The following is a 21,840-nucleotide window of genomic DNA, read 5'->3' as shown; positions in this document are numbered from 1 at the left end:
ATTATGATTTCCTGAGCACTGAATAATCTTCAATCTTTTTCCACAGCCCTGATTGGAGAGTCGGGCCCACTCTCCTGATCAGGTGTTGTTGGATTAGTTGTGTGTGTAGATTTATGTTGGTTGTGTTCTCTTTTCTTTATTGTTGTAATGATTTATTGATTGCATTACTGTGAATTTAGATTTTAGTTTTGTTGTTATTGTTATTGTTATTTTCTTGTTTTTACTGTTATTTTCTTTATGTTATTCAATTATTATGCTTGATTGTTTGATTGCTCAATACTGGGTATGGAACATGTGGCCTGCATAGACTTTGCATGGAAGCCTTGAAACAATTAATGAGCCCTGGGTTGACAATTAATGTGGGGAAGGGTGAATTCCATAATTCATATATGAACACCAATAAATGCTACTTCTCTTGGTTCTGATTTCTCTCCTCCAATTCTCATCTCATAGGCAATGAGAGTTCCATGTCGTTGCTCCATTTTCAAAGTCTTCAACTCTAACATCTCTTCTATGGCTAAGATATTAGCATTCAATCTCATTGGAAACGATCTTAATACTTTTTGTGCAATCACTTCTTCTTTGATGTCTTCATTAAGACCTCTCATCATGTTTGCAACTTCAACTACTTTAAGAAAGTATTTTGCAACATTCATCCTTAGACTTTCATGTCTCATTCTATAAGTTTGAATTTTTTCTTACTTTACCTTTTCACACCCCTCATAGAAGTTTCTAAGCTTATCCCGGGCTTCTTTTGTTGACTTGCAATGCATCACCTTTATTATCTCGGATTGGTTAAGACCAGCTATCATCACATTCATGGCCTTCAAATTATTCTCCTAGGCTCTCCTTTCATCGAGATATGTTAGTAGAGTTGTTGGAACTTTGTATCCAGACTCTACAGTGGCCATACATCCACGCAAAGAGACATGATGTATGCTTCCATTGTGAATATCCCAAATAAGTAATTTACTCCATCAAAGACTCGTATTATGCTTGAATAAACATATTGATTTTCCTAACTTGCCATGATTCCTTGCATATCTACCTTCCAATGGTTAAACTATTCCTGAAGGAATCCGCTTTGAAACCGATTGTTAGGAATAATGAATCACTGAGAGGGGGTGAATTAGTAATTACATATTTTGCACTTATTTAAGAAAATTGTTCAGAAAATTACAAACAATCACTCAACAAAAATGCAATCATAATCGTACACAATGATTTTAACGTGGAAACCATTCCAAGAGAAAAAACATCAAAGATTATTTTACTATGATGTCAATTCAAAGCACCAACTCTGTTTACATCAATTCTTTGTGAGCACCCACTCATAGGAGGCCCCAACCCCCTCAGATCAACAAGTAACGACTTATTTAGAGGCACCAACCTGCTTCTGCTAGTTAGATCTATTCTATCATAGGATTTTCAAACTCAAACCTCTAACAACTTTCTTTAATTCAATTTATGATTAATTTTATTGTCTTCTTGTAGCCAACTCTCCTCTGCAACTCCTCAATCTCACCAGGCTTATCACTCTTTTGCAAGCACAAACTACCACTGTCTGCAACACTAAAATTCAACAATTCACTCGCTATCGGGCTCTCCTACTCTCAATCTAAGTTCTCTATTCTCACAGTGTGGCTATTTCACCCGTAACTCTCATACTATTTACTGTTTCGTTTTTTTCACCCAGATTACACCCTGCTCAAGAAAAAGAGCTTCATTCACTCCACATTGGGCTTGAGAAAGCACTTCAATTAATTTCCTACTGCTTGAGGAAGTACTCCATCTCTAACTTAACTCACATCCAACTTGTGAACTTGTGGTTCTATAATTTTGGTGCTCGTTTCTCAATTATAGAGTGTCAAATCTAATATTTAATTCTTAGCCACCACAGTCTAACGACACCTTCTTCTCCTTAATCACATTTCCTTCACATAATCCTCATCATTTAATTTCCTCTCAACTGGTCGTTATCCATCACTTGTCATCATCATTAATGAGATCCTCTATTTTTTGCGTTTCTCCTCTATCTAGCTATGCAACAAAATATTTTAATTCATAACTAAACTCAATGCCAAATTCTAAATATCTAAGCTCCTGGAGCCTTCAATTCCTTCGTCATGTGATTGTGATTGTGACCATCTTTACATTTGATGAACTTATGTTCGAGTTTATGTTTAAATTCCTTGGTTGATGTGCTTGATCAAAACCATCTAAATGTTTAATTGTCGAACTTGTTTGGGTCATACTATCTATTCTTTAATATAATTTCATAAATTATGCAACACATAAAGTTTCCCACAAACACGATCCACTGACACAAATCCCAATACTGTGCCACATCATTCACTGATTGCAGTTCTTTCATCATGGTGACATCATCATTCCACATGGTGAAATTTAAGGGATGACACGTGTCACATGGATTTGGTCCACTTAACCATCCAAAAAAATTGTATTTTCCTACCACATGTCACTTGTCTAATCATCATCTCAAAGTAGCTAGCACTAGTTGTGCACACTTTACTGGTCACATACTCCTGCCACGTCATTGAACTTGTACGGAGAGGAGAGGCATGGTTTGGGTTCTTTTCTTGTGTTCCCTTTACAATTATAATTCGAGGTCGAATGCCCGGTTTATACTAGAACATTAACAAATCACATAAATATGACCATAGGTCCGGATTCATGACTCTTATGCATTTGCATCCTTGAACAAATTAACAGACTCGAACATCCAAATCAATCTAGTCTTGTACGGAGTTTGGTCCCTTTGTTGTTCACTCCTTGTTTTCTTCATAGATGACTTGGACCTCTAAACTTCTTCGTCCAACGCAGATCACCTTACTTCAAAACACTTTATTTTCTCAACCCCTGGGAGATTTGTAAGTGTCATGTATTGTTGGAAAGGTATTTTCGAGAGCTATCCATCTAGGCACTTTTCAGGGGTACTTGACTTGACCTTCTATGCATAAACTGTTTGCAACAAACATATTGTCGAGCCATATATCCACCAATCATAGTTATAAAGATTTTGAGTATTCATCACTTATCCTGCTATTATGATGGTTCTAAACAAATTACCACACATACCAACTCGATACTTCTCTTGACATCAATGACTGCACAATAGTTCTCTAGTGTCAATCACTTGCCATTCAATGAAAACACTTTGGGCAACATATATCATTGAAAAAAAGGATAAATGGAGTTTGGAAAGTTTATTATGGACTTGAAAACAATCATAAATCAATAGATCTTTTTGGATATGGGACTTAAAAAAAATACTCCTCTTTGAAAATCTCATTACACTATTATTTTATGTGGATGTGAAATTTGGGCACGCAATATCTATAGAGAGTCATGGGGGGGTGGGGATATAACATATCCAAGGGCAATTTATAACCTGTAATCTCAAAATTAAAGGAAATACATCCTATTCTATCATCCTCATCAAAGCAAACATTTCACCAATTGAGAGCATGGTTGTGACCATGTATCTAATGTATAAGAAGTTAGACAACACGGAAAATAAGAGGCTTTCTAAAATTGCTTCAAAATCTATCCAAAACCATCTTCAGCTTAAGTGGGCATGACATAGCAATGTCCAATCTTTGCTAGACCATTGGGGGGTAAAGGAATAGATCATTTTGCATAATAAGGGTAATATGAAAAATATTATTACATCGAAATTTAAGGAGAAATTGTGATGAAATAAAAAGTTTGAGGGAAAAAAAGGAAAAGATATAAAATAATAATAATAATTCACTTTTAAGGTCACAACCAAGCTAGACACCAAATTGGTGCACAATACCACTTGTTTGTGGGACAAAGGACTCACCTCCACACAATGATTTGACTGCTAAAGCATATGAAGGCATACATACTCTACCCCTAACTGGATTTGAACCTATGATCTCTTATGAGGAAGCACATGCTCTTATCCACTATAAGGAGGTGATCAAACCACATATCGAGAATCAAAAGTATTTCACTTTATTGTCTAGTGTAAAGAAGAAAATAAATATTGTTAAAATTAGAACAAATTCTCATGAGATCTATAGTAAAGTTGAGTATTGGTCAATTCCAAAAACACCATGGGATAAAAGACTCTATCACCTTTGTGACACTAAGAGGGTTAAATATTAAAAGCATTTTCCCTTAAATTATCTAACATAAACAAAATTTAGATTTCTAAATATTTATCACACTACCAACCTTCTTGATCTTTTAACTTAGTAAAACTATGATAATCTTAAAATATTTTTCAAATAGAAAAATATTTTTCTAAAAAATTACAAATAATTTCTTACTTTTTTAAAATCCAATAAACCATATTTAATTTATTAATAATCATTAACATTAATATAATTTAAAAATAATTAAATATTATTTTAATATTTTAATTTAAAAAAAAATCAAACTATTTTAATATTTTTTATATTATATATATATATATATATATATATATACCTCTTTTCTTTTTCTTTACCTCACATCATTCAGTTTTTCATAAATTTATGTACCAATCTTTTTATATCTACCTATAACACCGTGGTTTTTCATTAGAACTTTGTCCTTTCGAAAGTGTCCTTTGATCACCCTTCCCCACATCTATTTATCGAAAGGTCTCCTCTTAGGACCACGTGTACAACCAACTCACTTTTCTCTTTTCTACCAAACTCTTTGTGTTTCTCGTCTTTAATATTTTCTTCCATGTTCATTTAACCTAATTAAATTAAAACCCATCGCTGTCATTGTCACCCCTGCTCTGTGGTTTTTGTTTGGAAACGTTCCAAGTGATTTAAACCTTCTTTGTATTTGTAACTTGTTGTTACCATTTTGTGTGGACCACAAGTCATACTTATTTTTTTTTACCATGAAAGAATTTTTTTTTAATAATGTAACATTAAATTAATAATAATTTTTTATTTTTATTTTTTATTTATGTAATATTAAATTAATAATAAAACAAATGTTACACTGTAGTTAGTATTGGTAGCTTAATTTAAATATAGCTAAATTAAACTAAAAAATAATAAATATAAATATTTCATAACAAAAATAAAATAATTAGTTAAACACTTTATTGTTGAATGCCATCACTAAAATTAAGAAATGCTATTAACTAATATTGTGTATATTAACTTATATACACTTTAATATATATATGTATTTATTTATTTTATATATTTATGTGTTTTATTTTTTATTAATGTATATAATTTTTTATAATTAAATTTATTGAAATATGTTTTTAATTAAGCCGATAGTCTTTTTATGGTGAGTTTCTTCCTCACGATACTGTAGCAGATTCGTCGGCCTAGCAAGAATATACCAGTTTGACGACACTTATTGACTCAACTTTTAATGGCGGTGCTTTGCAATGTGACTGATCATTTTGCCTTTTCAAACGTGCTAGATATTGAGGATGAGATGGTGATCTGACGATTCAAGGTAGCTGCCGACTCATCCATCTGATCCAAAGAACATTTTCCCTTTGTGTCAACATTGCCTCTGCCATAAATGGGATTGATGTCCATATCCCTGACCTCTCCTTTGCAGACGGGGCAATCTCTGAGATCATAATTGAGATAGATCCATTGATGAAGATAGGGCCAACAGAAAGTGCTCACTGGCCATAACTATAGGATCACTGGCCCCTTACGCTCTTAGCCCCTTCCTGTAGTTTTTCACCATATGACTGAGGGTTGTGACCATTGGCTTAACCTTAAGGTGCTAAGGCTTTTCGTTTGCTGTCAGCGACTATTTTCCTTTGTTAAATGCTTTAAGCTTGAGGTTCTATTGATCGGGACAGAAACAGTTTCCTTGAAATCCCTCAAAAAATAGAATGATTATAGTATGAATGCGACAATGGGAAGAATGCTATGGAAGAAGGTCCAATGAATTGGCCAAATCAGTCTGCTGATGAGAATAATCCTGCTGGCTCGAGTTTGTTTGAAACCAAAATATTCATGGAATGAATTTGACCCCTGCTAGATGAATCGTATTGGTGGTAGACTGAATTATTTTAAGCATTGGCCTTGATCCGGAGCTCTTTGTTACAACAGACAAAACCAATAAGATATTTTCCATTTAGAAATGGCGGAAACTATAACAACCAATAGACTTTTATTAAAACAAAACCAATGAAAAAAAATTAATCGTATTAATAATTATATACACAACAACCCCCTAGAATGGACAGGTGTTAGGAGCTAAGTGGTATTAGAGAAATCAAAATTGAAGCTTTCAACACTGGAAACAAACGAAGAACACCGATGTGTGATATGGAGCGAATGCGATATTGCATTGACCTCTTTTTAATAACTGAATCACATCCATTTTATCAATGATTTCAAAGGGTCGCACATCACAAAATTTGCGATATGGATGGATGCGAAATTCTGATTAGACAGAAATTAATACCATATCGGGTCTGGATCAAATCAGCAATCAGGGAAATAACACGGTGGCATATCACAATATCGACGGGATGGGATATAAGAGGTGAATGAAATATCGCAATCGGAGATCGGATGTTGGAAGGATATCACAATTGGAGATCAAAGCTTTTGGAGTGGAATACCTTTGAAAAGTTACAATCCATCCAGACACAATAATTTATAGACTGCAGTTGATTATTATATCGGGTCCGGGACTGGAGTGACTATATCGCAAAAGTTTCGATGGGGTACTTCGGAGGTGGAATGTGATAAAAACGTGGGCATATCGAAACTTTGAGCCTGAGGCCATACCGTAAGTTTTTATAAGAGCAAACCATGAAAAACTTCGATATCCATATTTCCCCGATATATATTATACGCGCATTATAAAACATTAGCCCTGCTTTATAATATGAACTTTGGGTTATAATAAGGTTGGGACTTTGAGATATATTAACATATGAATATGCGCCAAGGAATTTGGGTTATATGTTATATGCTCAGACTTTGGATTATGTTATATATGACAAGAGTGAGGAGTAACTAACATTCAGAGAGAATAACTTAGCAAATAACCGATTACACAATAATCCAAGACTTTTATGAGCAAAATCTGAGGAAATTGTTAGTAATAATGAACACGTTTATTCTATCGAAAACCATTAATTCTCCACATTTGGCCATTTATTGATAAAGCATGAATTCACATGGGTCACATTATGTGTCAACATATTGGAAAATGTTATTGGAAAAAAATCATTATTGCACCATTACATCTTCCAATATCGTTTATCGCCGATAGGCTTTTAGCGCATAGAAGTTTAGAATTGTAGGCAAGAAGAATTATCAGAGGTTTCACATCGGTGTTTTCATATCGTCAATTTGAAAGGATAACGGCTGATTAGAAAAACCCCGACATAACAATTGCGATATAGAGGCGGGTAGTATATCGAAGATCGGAGGTCAGAGGTGAGACAAAAATTAGACAATCGGAGGATTGGTGGGGTCACGTATTGGAGAATATAGTGAGGAGGTATATCGAAGATCGAAGGATCAGAGGATTTGACATGGTGAAAAATATAAAAACATCAATATGGAAACCCTAATACGCTATGTGGTAGTCTTGCGGGCTTAGACCTTTATTTCTATACATAAAACAAAGCGCTTTATTATTTTAAGGCTTTAGGAATTAGGAAACCTAATCACTACATATTTTAATCTAAGTTTTTTGTTAACGAGACATGTTGGAAAGCTCCGATATTATACTTCTGATGAGATTTTTACAGTAAAAGCCAATGTTTAAAGCTTAACCTCTGATATTTTTGTTTCGATAAGAGGAATATCTTGACCTAATTAAGCTTTTGAAACAATAAAGCTAAGATTACCTTGTTTTATTGAATATTTTGGGTTTTATCCTAAATTTTCTAAAAGGGCCATATTATTTATTAGTTCTACCCTTAACTATAATGGGGGTTTTTGAGTAGTACAACAATTGGCAACACACTGGGCGAAACACTTATTTCTGTTAAAAAATAAATGAAGGTTTAATTAATTAAACAAGAAGACTTATAAAGATAAAAATTCATGAAGTTTTAGTTTGATAACACTCACTTTGGATAAAAGTACTCATCATTTTGTAAATTATCTCATAACCTGCTTATTGATGAAAACCTTTGTTATCCTTGTTTGTCATTTACTCAGTTATAAAGATAAAGTAAAAAATCTATAGAAATTTATCTTTTTAAGATAGACCTATTTGTCACTAGTAGAGCCACAACTGCCAGCATGCACCCATAGCCTCAACAGGGTTACCATTTAGCCACAGATGCGCCAATACCCCATCCACTTATAGTAAAAAAAAATTAGGCATCTTTTAATCTTCTTCTTTTATAATTTTGTTTTAAAGTTTACTTGAAAGCCATTGCCCTGGTTTGGTGACCAGATTTTGATAGTGCCATTCACGGGTTATAATGACCCTGAACAAGTTGGCTCATGATGAGACCTCCTATCTTAAAGTTTTTTTTTTTTTTGTAAGCTACTGAAGGATCTATTCTATTATATGCAACTAAGATAAAATATGTACATGCAAAAGGTGATCTCAACCCGCCCCGAAGGGAAACCAGGTCTGTTGATCACCATCAGTCTGAGAATAACAATCCATAGCATATAAACATACACCACCGAGTCTACAATATGTATCATACTCTACCTACATACAACACTGTAATTCTACCTGCTATAACAGTTCAAAAACATTTTCAAATAGAAGTTTCTCCTAGTGATTGACAGAAGGATTAAAATGAAAACAGAACATAAGGACTCAGTCTACCATGAATTCCGTCTTGATCTCCTCCTTGCGCTGCCCATTAGTTATCTTTTTCAGCAAAGTTTGAATTTCCTCTAACCTGGTGTCCTGCATCTGGATAGTGACATGTAGGTTTTTCAACTCCCTTCTCAGATTGGGGATTCCTTGAGCCATTTCAATCATCTCTTCTGCTATTAACCGTTTCACTACCCAATAGACATGCAGGGCTTGTTTATACAGGGATAACCGACCCCTTGTGTTTCCTGGGTTAGGTAGAAGAATGCTCCAATCCTCCATTTCAGGGTCAGAGGCTTCCTGCAATACATTGTTCTCCAGCTCCTGGATAATTCTTCTAATATCCTCATTCGTCCCTTCGTTATACGCCTTTTCCGCATCCTGAGCCATCTGCTCTATTGTTCTCCGTCCTCTTTTCTGACGGTTGGGAGGTTGCACCTCTGCTTCATAAGTGTCAGCTTGCCAGCCTCTTCCCCGGCCCCTGCGACTTCTACCTTTGCCTCTTCGGGAGGGTCTTCCTCTGTTGGTGCTCCGGCTGCCTTGCCCTACCTCTACCGTCGCCTTCCCCGTATGTTCTTCCCTGCCAGCTTCCATTTCTCCCTCTCCTCGACCTTCTTCTTCTTTCGACTGTTCCTTCTCCTGATTGTTCACCCTCACCACTCTTCCTTTGGTTGGCAGATGTTTTTTAGCTTCCTGGGGACTTCCTCGCACCTCAGCTCTTTGCATATCTTGCTCTTTATCATTCTGAGCTCCCTGCTTGTCCTTGTCCTGGCCCATCTGGCTCCCTTTCTCATCTATATTTTCTCCTGCCCTCCTTCTTCTCTCCGCCATTGTATCCTACCCTTTCTTGAGTCGGATACCCAAGTTTCTTTGACTGTTACTCTCTGCCCTCACCACTTTTCTAATCCTCTGGTTATCTTCTGCTTTGCTTTCGCCGGCTCTTAAGTATTTAGCATTACCTGTCCTACACTCCATCGCCCCAACATCTCCATCATTTTCCCCTGCTCTCGCCATTATTCCTTCTCCTCCATGCCTCGGATTTCGACCACCCCTGCATGCCGGCTCTGCATAACTGAGGATGATTAATTTAGGAGGTGGCTTGAGCTTCCACGTCCTGATTGCCATCATTTCACCGCATCGTGTCCTTTTCTTCACCCCGATCGGGGTCTGGCTGAAGCCTTGATCAAGGTCAGGTTGTGTCATTATTGTCCTGTTTTATGATTTGATTTAAATTTTCCCATCTTGTTCCTGCCGGATGGGTTGGCCAGATGCTATCCACTTTCCCATCTGGTTCATTACATCCCCAATTAGCTAGGTAATCAGCTGCTTTATTGCCTTCTCGCCTAACATGGTGGATGATCTTATAATCTATACGCTTCATGATTTCTGCCAGGTCCTGGATTAGACCCGCCGTCCTCCAGCTCTTTGCCACCTGTTCCCATTCCTTCCCATTATTTAATTTTCTGATGGTCTCTATTACTAAATTTGAGTCGCCTTCTATTTCTAGCTTCCCATATCCGTTTCTTATTGCAACTCTGATTCCTTGATAGGCAGCCATAAATTCTGCTTCATTATTACTCATTATACCTCCTCTGTCTGCATAAATCCACCTGGTGTGACCTTGGCTATCTCTGAATATCCCTCCGTATCCTGCTGGCCCTGGGTTACCTTTGGAAGCCCCGTCAAAGTTTAATTTGATGAAGCCCTCCTGGGGACGAGTAAACACAGCAGGACTTTGGATCTGTATGCTCTGAGCTTTTTGCTTCTGGGGGTACACCATTCCTTGTTCCAGACTTAGCTTAATTAAGATTTGGTTTTCTTCCGTAGTAGTTTTCCAATCCTCCTGGTCCCAAACTTCTGATAAGATTGTTTCCCTTATAAGACTTTGAGTTCTTTTCCATATCAACTCCGGGGGGTTGATTTTATTTTGAAATACTCTTCTGTTTCTCTCTTTCCAGATAAGCCATATGTTGAATCCTACTACTAAACTCCAAGCTCTCCTCACTACTGGGCTTTGAAATTGGCCTTTCCCCCATTGGAAAATGGTTTGTTTTATGCTCTGAGGGTCTCGGTTTGTCTTTCCGAAGAGGATTCTTGTCTCTTCCCATTGTTGCTGTGCTACTGGGCAGGAGTTTAAGATATGTTCCTGGGTTTCTATATCTTGTTTACATAAGCTGCATCTGGGTGGTCCTAGGAACCCTCTTTTCTGAATTTGATCCCAAGTCAGTATGCGTCCTCTTCCCACTAGCCAGGCGAACATGGTGACCTTTGGCCACCATCTGTTCCTCCATAGTTGTTTCCAGTCTTGTAGCTGTTCTTCTTGCTCCTGTTTGGACTTTAATAGGTATGCCTCCTTAACCGTAAAGGTGCCTCTTGAAGATCTTCCCCATCTAAGAATGTCCGGCTCTGTTCTAGTTTTAATTCTTCTTGAGTCCATCTCTTTTACTAGCTTTGCTTTGAGATCCTCATTAATGTTATTGTCCCATTCTTCTGGTCCCTTCCATTCTCTCCAAGTCTCGTTGTCTCTTCCTTCCCTCCAATAGTCGCTTACATAATTTAGACCTTTGGCTTTGGCTTCCCTGCACGTAATTACCACGTCCTGAATTTCCACCATTCTTCCCCTTTGCTGCCAGGCTTCCTCCCAGAATTTAGTTGTCCTTCCATTTCTTATTTCCCAAAAAGCATACTTATTTATGATATCTCTGTTCTGGCTTGCCAAATCCCATATCGTGGATCCTTTTGGCATCTCCTCCTTCCTCAAAATCTCTTCAGCAGTTGCAGGCATGTTGTATTTTTGAGTCCATATTTTTTTCCATAAATCTTTGCCTCCTTGCATCCAGCGCCACCATAGTTTCGCTCCTAGGATTTGGTTTAGGGTAAGAGGATCTCTAAGACCCAGTCCCCCCTCCTCTTTTGCTTTTATTAGACTGTTCCAAGATGATAGGGCCCATTTCTTCTGTTGTTTAGGTCCTCCCCATAAGAATTTTCTGAATATCTCAATCATTTTATTACATACCCCTTTGGGAACAGCCATTACCGATAAGGGGTAAATGGGAATTGATTGGAGGATTGATTTCAGGAGCACTAGTCTTGCTGCTATATTCAGAGACCTGAAAGCCCAGTTGGCTAATCTATTCTTGAGTTTCTCTAAGGTAGGCTGCCAGTTAGCTATTCTCAGAGGATTGACAGCTAGCAGCGTGCCCAAGTATTTTGTGGGGAATTCTCCCAATCTGAATCCCAAAGTCCTAGTCAAGTGCCCTTTAACCGATTCAGGAGCGTTGAAGATGAAGGTGTTTGATTTGTCCTTGTTGATTTCAGTGCCTGAAGCTTCCATAAATACCTCCAGTATCCCTTTTACCCTTTTGACTTCTCTCAGGGAAGCAGTACAAAATAGCATAATATCGTCCACAAATTGTTGATGCGTTACTGGAAGATTGTTGCCCCATGGTCTCAGACCTTTTATTTTCCTCTCTCTCAGCTCTTTTTTGAAGTATCTTCCCAATCCTTCAGCTGCTATGATAAATAGAAATGGTGATAAGGGGTCGCCTTGGCGTAATCCTCTTGTGGCATTAAAAGTCGAGGTTGGAGTACCATTCAAAAGAATGGAGAAATTTGGTGTAGAAATCATGCTGCGGATCCAATTCACCCATCTATTGCAAAACCCAAAAGCCTGTAGAATTGACTCTAAATAGTTCCAATTTAGGCGATCATAGGCTTTTGAGAGATCAAGTTTTATCATCATTCCTGGTTCCTTTTTTTGTTTCAGGGTATGAATAACTTCTTGGGATACTACCAAACCATCTAAGATCTGTCTCCCTTCCACAAACCCTGTTTGTTCAGGGGAGATTATACTGGAGAGGATTGGCTTTAGTCTTTTGACCATTAAAGAGGCAATGATCTTGTATATTACATTACAAAGCGCAATTGGGCGGAAACCCTGAGCTGTTTCCGAATGAGCAGTTTTAGGAATAAGAGTTAAAAGGGTTGAGTTTAGGCCTGGCCATACCTTTTGATGTCTGCGCGATTCCTCCACCACTTCCAGTATGTCTCGTCCTAGGAACTGCCAACTTGCTTGGTAGAATTCTGCTGTAAATCCATCTGGCCCTGGGGCCTTGTTTCTTTTCAGACCTTTCACTATTTCCTCCACTTCCTCCAGGGTTGCTGCCCTCATCAATGCTAAGTTTTGGTCCCTAGTGACCAGCTCTGGGATCTCATTACTTATTCTTCTTATAGCCTCTGTTCTGTTCCTTTGAGGTTCAGTGAGCAGTTCCTTGAAGTGTCCTACCAGTTCCTGTTCCAATTCTTCGTGTTGGGTTATACGTTGTCCTCCCTCATTTTGAATTGAAAAAATCCTATTCCTTTGTCAGCGTTGGATCATGGCTTGATGAAAAAACTTCGTGTTTCTCTCTCCTTCTCTGAGCCAGTTTATCCGGGACTTTTGCTTCCATAAGATTTCTTCCTGTTTCCTGCGCTCCTCAAGTTGGCCTATTACTATGCCCTCTTCTCTACTTCTCTCTTCATTCCTGCCTTCCAATATATTCTGCTGTTGCAACTCGCTCATTTTTTGCTCTAAGCGTTGTTGTTCTTTGAATATATCTCCGAATTCTTCTTTATTCCACTTTCTTATTTTCCCCCTGAGTTCCTTCAATTTGAGTTGAAAAGTTTGCATCTTACTTCGCCCACTTTGTTGGCTTGTAGTCCACCATTCTTCTACCTTTGACATAAACTGATGATTCCTGAGCCAAAATGCTTCAAACCTAAAGGGTCGATTTTTAGGACTCTGTTTGAGGTCGATTTCTAACTTGACTGGCCAGTGGTCTGAGCCTATTGCAGGGAGGATCATAGCCTCAATGTATACATCTCTATTCATGATTTGTTCTGAAACTAGGAATCTATCCAATCTCGACGCTATTTGGTTTGATCCGCCTCTACGATTATTCCATGTGTGGGTACCATTTATTGTTTGAATATCCACCATTCTCTGTTCCGATATCATATCTCTAAATGCTTCCATATCTGAGTCTATTTTCCTTAATCCTCCTCTCTTTTCTGCTAGGGTCGTGATCATATTGAAATCACCACCTATAATCCATGGCATCTCTTGGTAGAGTCTTCTTGCTGATTTCATATTCTGTAGGAATCCTTTGCGTTCATTTGGTAAGTGTGGTCCATAAACTCCTGAGAGGGCAACCCACTCAGAGGATCCTATCAATCTAAACATACCTGAGAGGATTCGAGGGAAACTTATCCAGTTTCCAAATTGGACTTCCTCAGGATTCCATAGGATTGCCAATCCTCCTGCGCTGCCTACCGCATCTTGCCCCATTACCTCATACTGAGTATTACCCCTGCTCATTATTTCTTCCATTTTTTCCATGCTGATCTTTGTTTCTTGAACTATCATTATACTTGGTTTGTCTTTTTTCAGTCTATCTCTCAAGTATCTCTGCTTCCCCCTGCTGTTAAGACCTCTAATGTTCCAGCTTGTAATTATCATCTTAATAATTTTGGGGTTTGTTGAAATACCTCAGATAAAGGTATGACTCTTCCTGAATTTACCAGCATCTCTCCAACCTCTTGTATTGTTTCGCTCATCGAGCGCCGACCTCTTTTCCTTCCTCCTTTGCCAGAGCTGCCCATTCCTAAGTTCTGCTCCCCTTGCGTTCCTATCTGTTCCAATTTGTTTGCTGCCAATCCCCCTGTCTTTTCCTTATATTTTTGGAATGCTTCTTTGTATCTTTGTTTCTGCTCCTCAGGAATGAATCTCTCATCTAAATACCTCCATTCATGTAACAATTTCCTCATTGTACGTTCCTCTTCTCCTCCTTTGTCTTTCTGCATATCTACTTCCATTTGAGTTTGTTCATTTGCCTGTTCCTCCTTCTCTTCTACTTCTCCTTGTTCTGTATCCTCTTTTCCTGCTTCCTGCTTTTCTGTTTCTTTTAATATTTCCATTGGTTCCTCATCGCTAACCTCCTTTTCCGTTCCTGATTCCTCCTCCTGGAGGATTTTGAATTTATTCTGCGTTTCCAACGGTATATTTTCCTTGGGTGGTTGTTGTTGAGGCATACTTTTCCCTGATCTCCTTTTGTTCTGCACTTCTTTAAATCCCTCTTCCTCTCTTCCAGGGTCCTCTGCTGGTATTCTTTCCTCTTCTTTCTTGTCTGTTGATTCCTCTATCTTATTTAAAGGGCATTGTCTGTAGAGATGTCCGTATTCATGACATCTTCTGCACCGGAACGGAATATGTTCGTAATCCACTGGTTGTTGCCAAACCTCATCATGATATTCTAATTCGATAAAATCTGGGAGAGGTTCGGTAATGTTCATATACACACATATCCTAGCGTATGACGTATACCTCCCTCTTTTGGTGGATTCAACAACTTTCACGAATGACCCTATTGCATTACCTATCCCTTCTAGGATCTCCGGATCCCAGAACTCTATTGGCAGTCCGAAAAGTCTGATCCAGACAGGGGCTGCTAGCATTTTCTCCTTGTCTGGGTTGTAGCAGTCCTCCCAGTGTCGAATAAATAAACCAGCATTGTTCATAAAATAAGGACCTCCCTCGAAGATCCTTTCCTTATCCTCTGTGTTGGAGAAGATAACTGTGAAAAAACCCTTAGCCCCCAGTTTTAATTCTACATGTCCCTTCGGTTTCCATCTCTGTTGTATCCATTTGGACAGATCTTTCTCTGATGGCCAAAACCCAACAAACTTACATATTAAGGCATAATCCCTCATGTAGCTTCTATACTCTTCAAGTCTATTGTTCGGGATTACGAACCTGGGTTTTTTCAAAGCCCTTGGAAGGCATTTTCCGCTCAGACCCATTTGCCAGCTAGTTCCCTTTGCTGGGTTTTCTCTGTTGTTTGCCCTTGGCCCATTCTGCATTCGGTCCCTACTCGACTCCCCTGCTGTCATATTCTTATAGGAGGGGATCTCTCCCCTCCCCGCGCTTGCTGCCATTAAGCTTCCAATACCCACTGATTTCTGCGCACTCTTCTTTGCTAATGGCTGCGATTCTCCAGCTTGGGCTATCTCAAGAGGGTCTGTGCTCACTGCGTGTGGCCTTGGCTCCAAGGCTGCGATCGAGGAAGGCTGATCGAGCCCTCACTATTTCAGAAACCCTAGCTCCACCATCGGCTCCGACCTCTCGTCGGAAACAATTTCCGAGAGCTCCTATCTTAAAGTTATATAAATATAAGCGATTATCTTAGTTTGGTGGCCAGTTTGATAATATTAGTATCATTTGTGTTTGATCATGGTAACTTGGCTCATGATGAGACCTCTTATCTTTCAAGTTTTATATATTTTTGAATTACACTCTAAAAAATTTAAAATCAGTGGATGGGGAGGCATATTCACTCCTTAAGAGTAATGGATGACAATTGAAGTCAAAAGATGCTAAAAATTCATAATAGCCTTTAATTTTTGTTTAAGGAAAACCTTTTGCATGATCATTCAAGGGATAACTAGATTTTATGAAGTTTTCAAGCTAAGAAACATTCACAATTTAATGGATATAAATATTTCAGAGTTTTGTTATAATTTTCAAAACTAAACCTCAATGTCATGATTTTCTTTCTAAAAATCTCTCGAGTAATCAGTCAAATCTCATTTTAGTGATGAGAGACCCCAATATGAGGACAAAAGCGTATTACTTAACAATGGTAGGGCTAAGACACCGGTATATAGATATGGTTATTTACATATTTACAAAGTGATAGGTATCCTTAATAAAAATATTTCTTTAAAACTAGCCCATTAACAAGAAAAGCATCCCTCTTTCCTTGTAGATCTTGTAGAATAAAAGTTGATGGGCCTAGTTTTTAAACAATCAGAAATGGGCCTAGACATAGTCTTTAGAACTTTGAATGTTTTCCTATCTCCTCATGGGCTTTGTCCCATTCCAGAACTAGATCACCAATTTCAAAACATTTATTTTGAACCAAACTTGCATCAAATGCAGACTTAACCAATTGTTGGTGATGGGCATGGACCTGTCTAGCTTTATCTCTTTCTTCCTCTAATTTAAGGATTTGAAACATTCTTAGTTGAAGAGCAGAGGAAGGTTTTTCTTCAATGGACTGCACTAGGGCTAGTGATGGCATAGCTAGATTAGGTGGTAAAATAGCTTCTTTACCATATACTAATTAAAAAGGATAAGCGCCTATAGAGGCCTTTTGGGTAATTCTATCAGCCCATAATGCAAATACTAGATCTTTATGCAATTTTATTGATTTTGGTCAATGGTCCATTTGATTATTCTAATAAGATTTTTGTTAGTAGATTCTACTAAATCGTTTCCTTGTGGATACTAATTTGTAGAATACTTCAATTTAAAACATTTTCTAAGGGAAAATTTAGTAATGGTGTTACCTGAAAAATATGATGCATTATAAAAAACTAAAGCATGAGGAAGACCAAACCTGGTAATAATAAATTGATCAATGAATTCAATAATGTTCTTAGAATTGACCACCTTCAAGGATATAGCTCCCATCCACCTGGTGAAGTAATCAGTAGTAGTCAAGATGTATTTATGCTTCTTGGAAGACTTAGGAACAATCTCACCTATTATGTCAGGTCCCCATTGTTCAAAGGGTTTTTCAATGTTAACCAGTTGGAAAGGTAAGGCTGGTTTCTTTTGTCTTCCAACAATAGATTGGCAAACTTTACACTTTCTAACATAAGCATGACTATCCCTAAATAAATTCGGCCAATAATAACCAGCATGTATAATTTTGTGAGCAATGGCGTCTCCACCATAGTGTCCTCTAGCTGGTCCATCATGTAGCTCCTCCAAGACCTTTTCATCTTCACAATTTTCTAGACATCTTAACAAAACACAATCAGTATTTCTTCTAAATAAGATAGCATTAACAAGATGATATTTATTACCCTTTAGTCGTATAACCCTTTTCTTCTTGTAATTGAGTTCCGGTGGAGCATAACCATTTAAAAAAAAAAATGAGATCAGCGTATTGGGTTTCAATGTCATTTGGAAATACCTATGTGATCTGAACATTATTACCTGAATATTCATTAACCAATTTGTCATCAGCTCTAGTAACCAACCTGCAAAAACCTTGTCCTCTGACAATTTCAGCTGGTTTAATATCAAGGTCATATTCCTGCAAGGTAGTAACCCAATTTCCTCTTTTACCTCCTAATTATTTCTTAATAAGTAATTTTCTAACAACAACAAAAGGAACAACTACTTTCATGTCTGTCTTCAGGAGGAAAGGCCTGAAATGCTTTATTGATTTAAAGACTGCAAAATCTTGCTTCTCAACCTCTGAGTAATTGAGCTGAACTCCCTGCAAATTTGAACTAAAGAATGAAATTGAAGCCTCAATTTGTTGTTCATTAGGTTGAGTTAAGAGCGTTGCATAATATTGTTGGGAAGCAAAAGTATAAAGAATAAAATGTTTAGTAAAATCAGGGGTTTATGAAAAAGAGTCACCAATGATTTCTTTTTTTATTGGCTCAAATTCTTTTCTTTTAGTGAGTCCCAATTTAAAGATTAAGTTCTTCTTGATCATAACTTCTAAGGGAAGTACAATTTGAGAGGATTCTAGGACAAATATTTTGACAAAATTAATTTTCCCAAGGAAGGATTGCATGGAATTTTTGTTATGAGGCAAAAAAATTTAAGATATTATCTTAATTCTATCAGGGTCTATACATATCCCTTCTTTGGAAACAATAAAAGTTAGAAGTTTTCCTTCGTCAAGAGCAAAAAATCACTTTTTTTTATTCAAGGAGATTCCAAACTTCCTACATCTTTCAAATATTTACTTCTAATCGTGAAAATGATTCTTCCTTTGTTTGGAATAAATTGTAATGTCATCAAGATACACTACAACTGATTTGTTAATCAAACATATGAAAGCAATATCCATAGCTCTTTGGAAAGTAGCTCCAACATTAATTAATTCGAAAGGCATTTTTTGATAGGCATATGTCCCCCACTTGGTCCTAAATGTGGTCTTCAGTCTATCATTTGGATGTACAAGTATTTGATTATATCATGGAAAACCATCTAAGAAGGACATCAATTCAGAAATAGCAACAGATTGTAAAATTTGATCCATTGGAGGTAAGGGAAAATTTTCCTTTTCACAAGATTTATTTAAATTCCTAAAGTCAATACAAATGTGAATGTACCCATTCTTCTTTTTGACATGCATAAGATTTAAGACCCACTTGGAATGTATGACTGAAAAATGACTTTAGGTTTAAGAAGCTTGTTAAGTTCAGTCTTAATTTGAGCTTCCAAGTTAGGGTGGATCTTCCTTAGCTTATGTTGAATAGGCTTGAAATATGGAAGCATAGGAATGGTGTGCTAGATGGTCGATGTATTATAGCTTTTCAGATCATCGTAATACCATGCAAAAACATCCTTGTACTTTTTCAACAAATGAATCAAAGAAGATGTCTCATCTACTAAGAGTGCAAGGCCCAAGTTAATCTTTTGATGTTTTTGTTCAGATCCTATGTTGACTAACTCATATCTTAAGGTAGAACTCTGAATTTGGCAGCTGGTGGTTCTTTTGAATCTATCCTTTAAGTCATATAAGTCTTCCAATTTAACTACAAGTTTGGGTAAATTATTTTCATCGAAGGACCTACTTTTCATCTTGTGATTCTCATATTCATCAATTACTTGATCAGAGAAAGAACCTTTTATTGTTAAGAAACTCAGAATATCATCATCATCATTAAACACACGCCAGTTCGTTACATTATCTGGAATGGAGGGGTGAAAAATCAATTCAATTGAAAATCAGTCAGGGCTAAAATCATCAGGTGGAATGAGTTGAATGAGGATATCATAGCAAGTTGAATGATCTACATTGTAGAATCAAACCCTAGATCAAAGAAGGAAGTCTATATAAGAAGTCTTGGGATCATCAAATAATCGAGGCCAAAGCCTTATTTCTACTCAAGGTGAATAGATCTACAAATCAAGGCAACTAGAAGTCTACACGAGCAAGAGTTTTGGATCTTATAGTCTTTAGCAAAAGATCACAAAGACCCTCATCAAAATGAAGAGATATAAAAATCAAGGTAGCCCAAAGTATAGAGAAGCATTTCTAGGACTAAGATTACATCATCTTGGATATCCTAGAAGCATTTATGATATGCAGTCATTCACCACCGAGAAGGCAGAGTATCTTGAACACAAAGAAGGCTAGAAGGGATTGTCATCATCTTCAAAATCTATAAGACAAGTTCCCTCTCATTGACGCAAGGATCCCCTCCTTTTCCTTGAAGAATATCATCTGAGGAAGCATCAAAAAATCCTCATCAATCACCATCAACAAAGGAATCTAGATCTAAAGGCATTGATATCATAAAAGGAGAAATATCCTTTCTTGAAGAAGGTTTTTTTTTTCATTTGGAAGAAGATCATCCAAAAATAGCACTAATACATCTTCTTCAACCACCATCAAAGTGATCAAGTTGAAGATTTTATCTTCACTTGTCAAGTAAGTATCTTTCATTCTATAATCAATTTTGGTAAAATGACTTCATTTTGCAAGGAGACCTATAAGCTAGTTGGGTCATCGAAATTCCTTGCACGGAAAAGGAGGATAGACATAGTCCTCAAAGAAAGTGAAGTCATTGAACATATCAATGAAAAGGTCTTTTTTAAATACATGGAAATGGATTCTTATGAAAGGTCCCCTCATATAGAAGTATTGGAGACATCAAAGAGATATATATAATAAGATTGTGGAACTATTCTCTGAAGCTGCAATAAAGAAGGCCACATCCCTTAGATGTGATCTACACAAATTGAAGGTATCAAAGTATGAAATGATATCTTCATAAGATCTCAACTGCAAAATATGGGAGAGATGATTTCGGGTAAGGAAATGATCTCCTTTGTTCTAAATGCACTAACTGATGAAAAATACCTATGAGTATGAGAAAGCTATCCCATTCAACAACTTGTGGTTTCTATACAAGATAGAAAATGACAGCTTGAGGGCAAAAAGTGTCGAAGGTTAAAATGAAAGGATTCAAACATTTGCAGGAAGGAAAGGGAAGTCTAGAAAATTTGGTCCTCATACCTAAGCTGCAATGCTATAAACATTACAGGAAATATTGTCCTAAGGTTAAGAAGTGTAATAAAAAGAAAGATAGAGAGGAATTCCATTTCACCAAAGAAGTGGAGAAAGCGCAAAGAAGGAAGTTCAAGGAAGAGGAAAAGCATTAAAAGTAAGAGCTCGTGACATCACCATACGAAACATGAAGGATGTCTGATAGTCAACTATGAAGGATATAACTCTTAAGAACCTCATTGGAAACTAAAGGAAAGAAAGAAGTCATCGAGGACAAGGCTCATCATACATCAAAGGGTAACATTTGCTGGATAAGGGATATGCAAGATCCTCACGATTCTCTGATGGAATCCTCATCGGAGGATTCACCAATCTAGAATGGAAGCAAGTGTTTGATCAAGAACTCCAACATGTGGAATTCATGGATGATGCTATGATGACATATGAAGCAAATCAAGGGATTGGATCTCTTTTGAATCCAAAAAGTTACTGGAAGAAGTATAGATGTCCTAAAGGTAAATGACGTATGTATGCTCATATTCACAGTCTCAAGGCCTTGCTTCTAGCGCTAAAAATGTTAAAGGCTCGAAAATCTTAGCCTCAACATCAGGGAAAACCACCCAGACGGGAACTTAGAGTAACTCCTTTTCCGTTTGATATGGTGGCTCCAACTGGGTTGATCAGACCAATTTCCCTTAAAAAGATACATAAAAGCAAATAAAAGACATACAAGTGTAAAGGTTGATGGATGTATGTAAAAAAAGAATGAATATAATTAAAGGCCTTACTATATTGTTCATGGGACAATATATCTTCTATATATGTGACTTAAAGATTTCACTCATAATATGACAATGTGGATCATCAAACCATTCATGAATATAAAACGTGTAATGATAACTAATTTAATTAAATAGTTAATTAAATTAGTTGATATATTTCACTACACATATAAGATATGGTTATTTCCCTATAGACAGAAGATTTC

The 21,840-nt window shown here is 37.1% G+C and overlaps 1 protein-coding gene across 1 annotated transcript; it reads right to left on the bottom strand.

The window, feature by feature from the left end:
• Window positions 1-13,135: 13,135 nt before the first annotated feature.
• Window positions 13,136-14,140, bottom strand: LOC149258409 (uncharacterized). The gene has a single exon (XM_089414967.1). The coding sequence runs from the start codon at window positions 14,138-14,140 to the stop codon at window positions 13,136-13,138; it is 1,005 nt and encodes a 334-aa protein (XP_089271093.1).
• Between the last annotated feature and the right edge of the window lie 7,700 nt (window positions 14,141-21,840).

This window comes from Pinus tabuliformis, chromosome 6 (assembly GCF_031772625.1).
Source record: "Pinus tabuliformis cultivar Carrire ecotype Pingquan chromosome 6, CPIR1, whole genome shotgun sequence".
In the NCBI taxonomy this organism is placed as follows: Eukaryota; Viridiplantae; Streptophyta; class Pinopsida; order Pinales; family Pinaceae; genus Pinus; species Pinus tabuliformis.
This window is presented reverse-complemented; position numbering and strand designations above follow the sequence as displayed.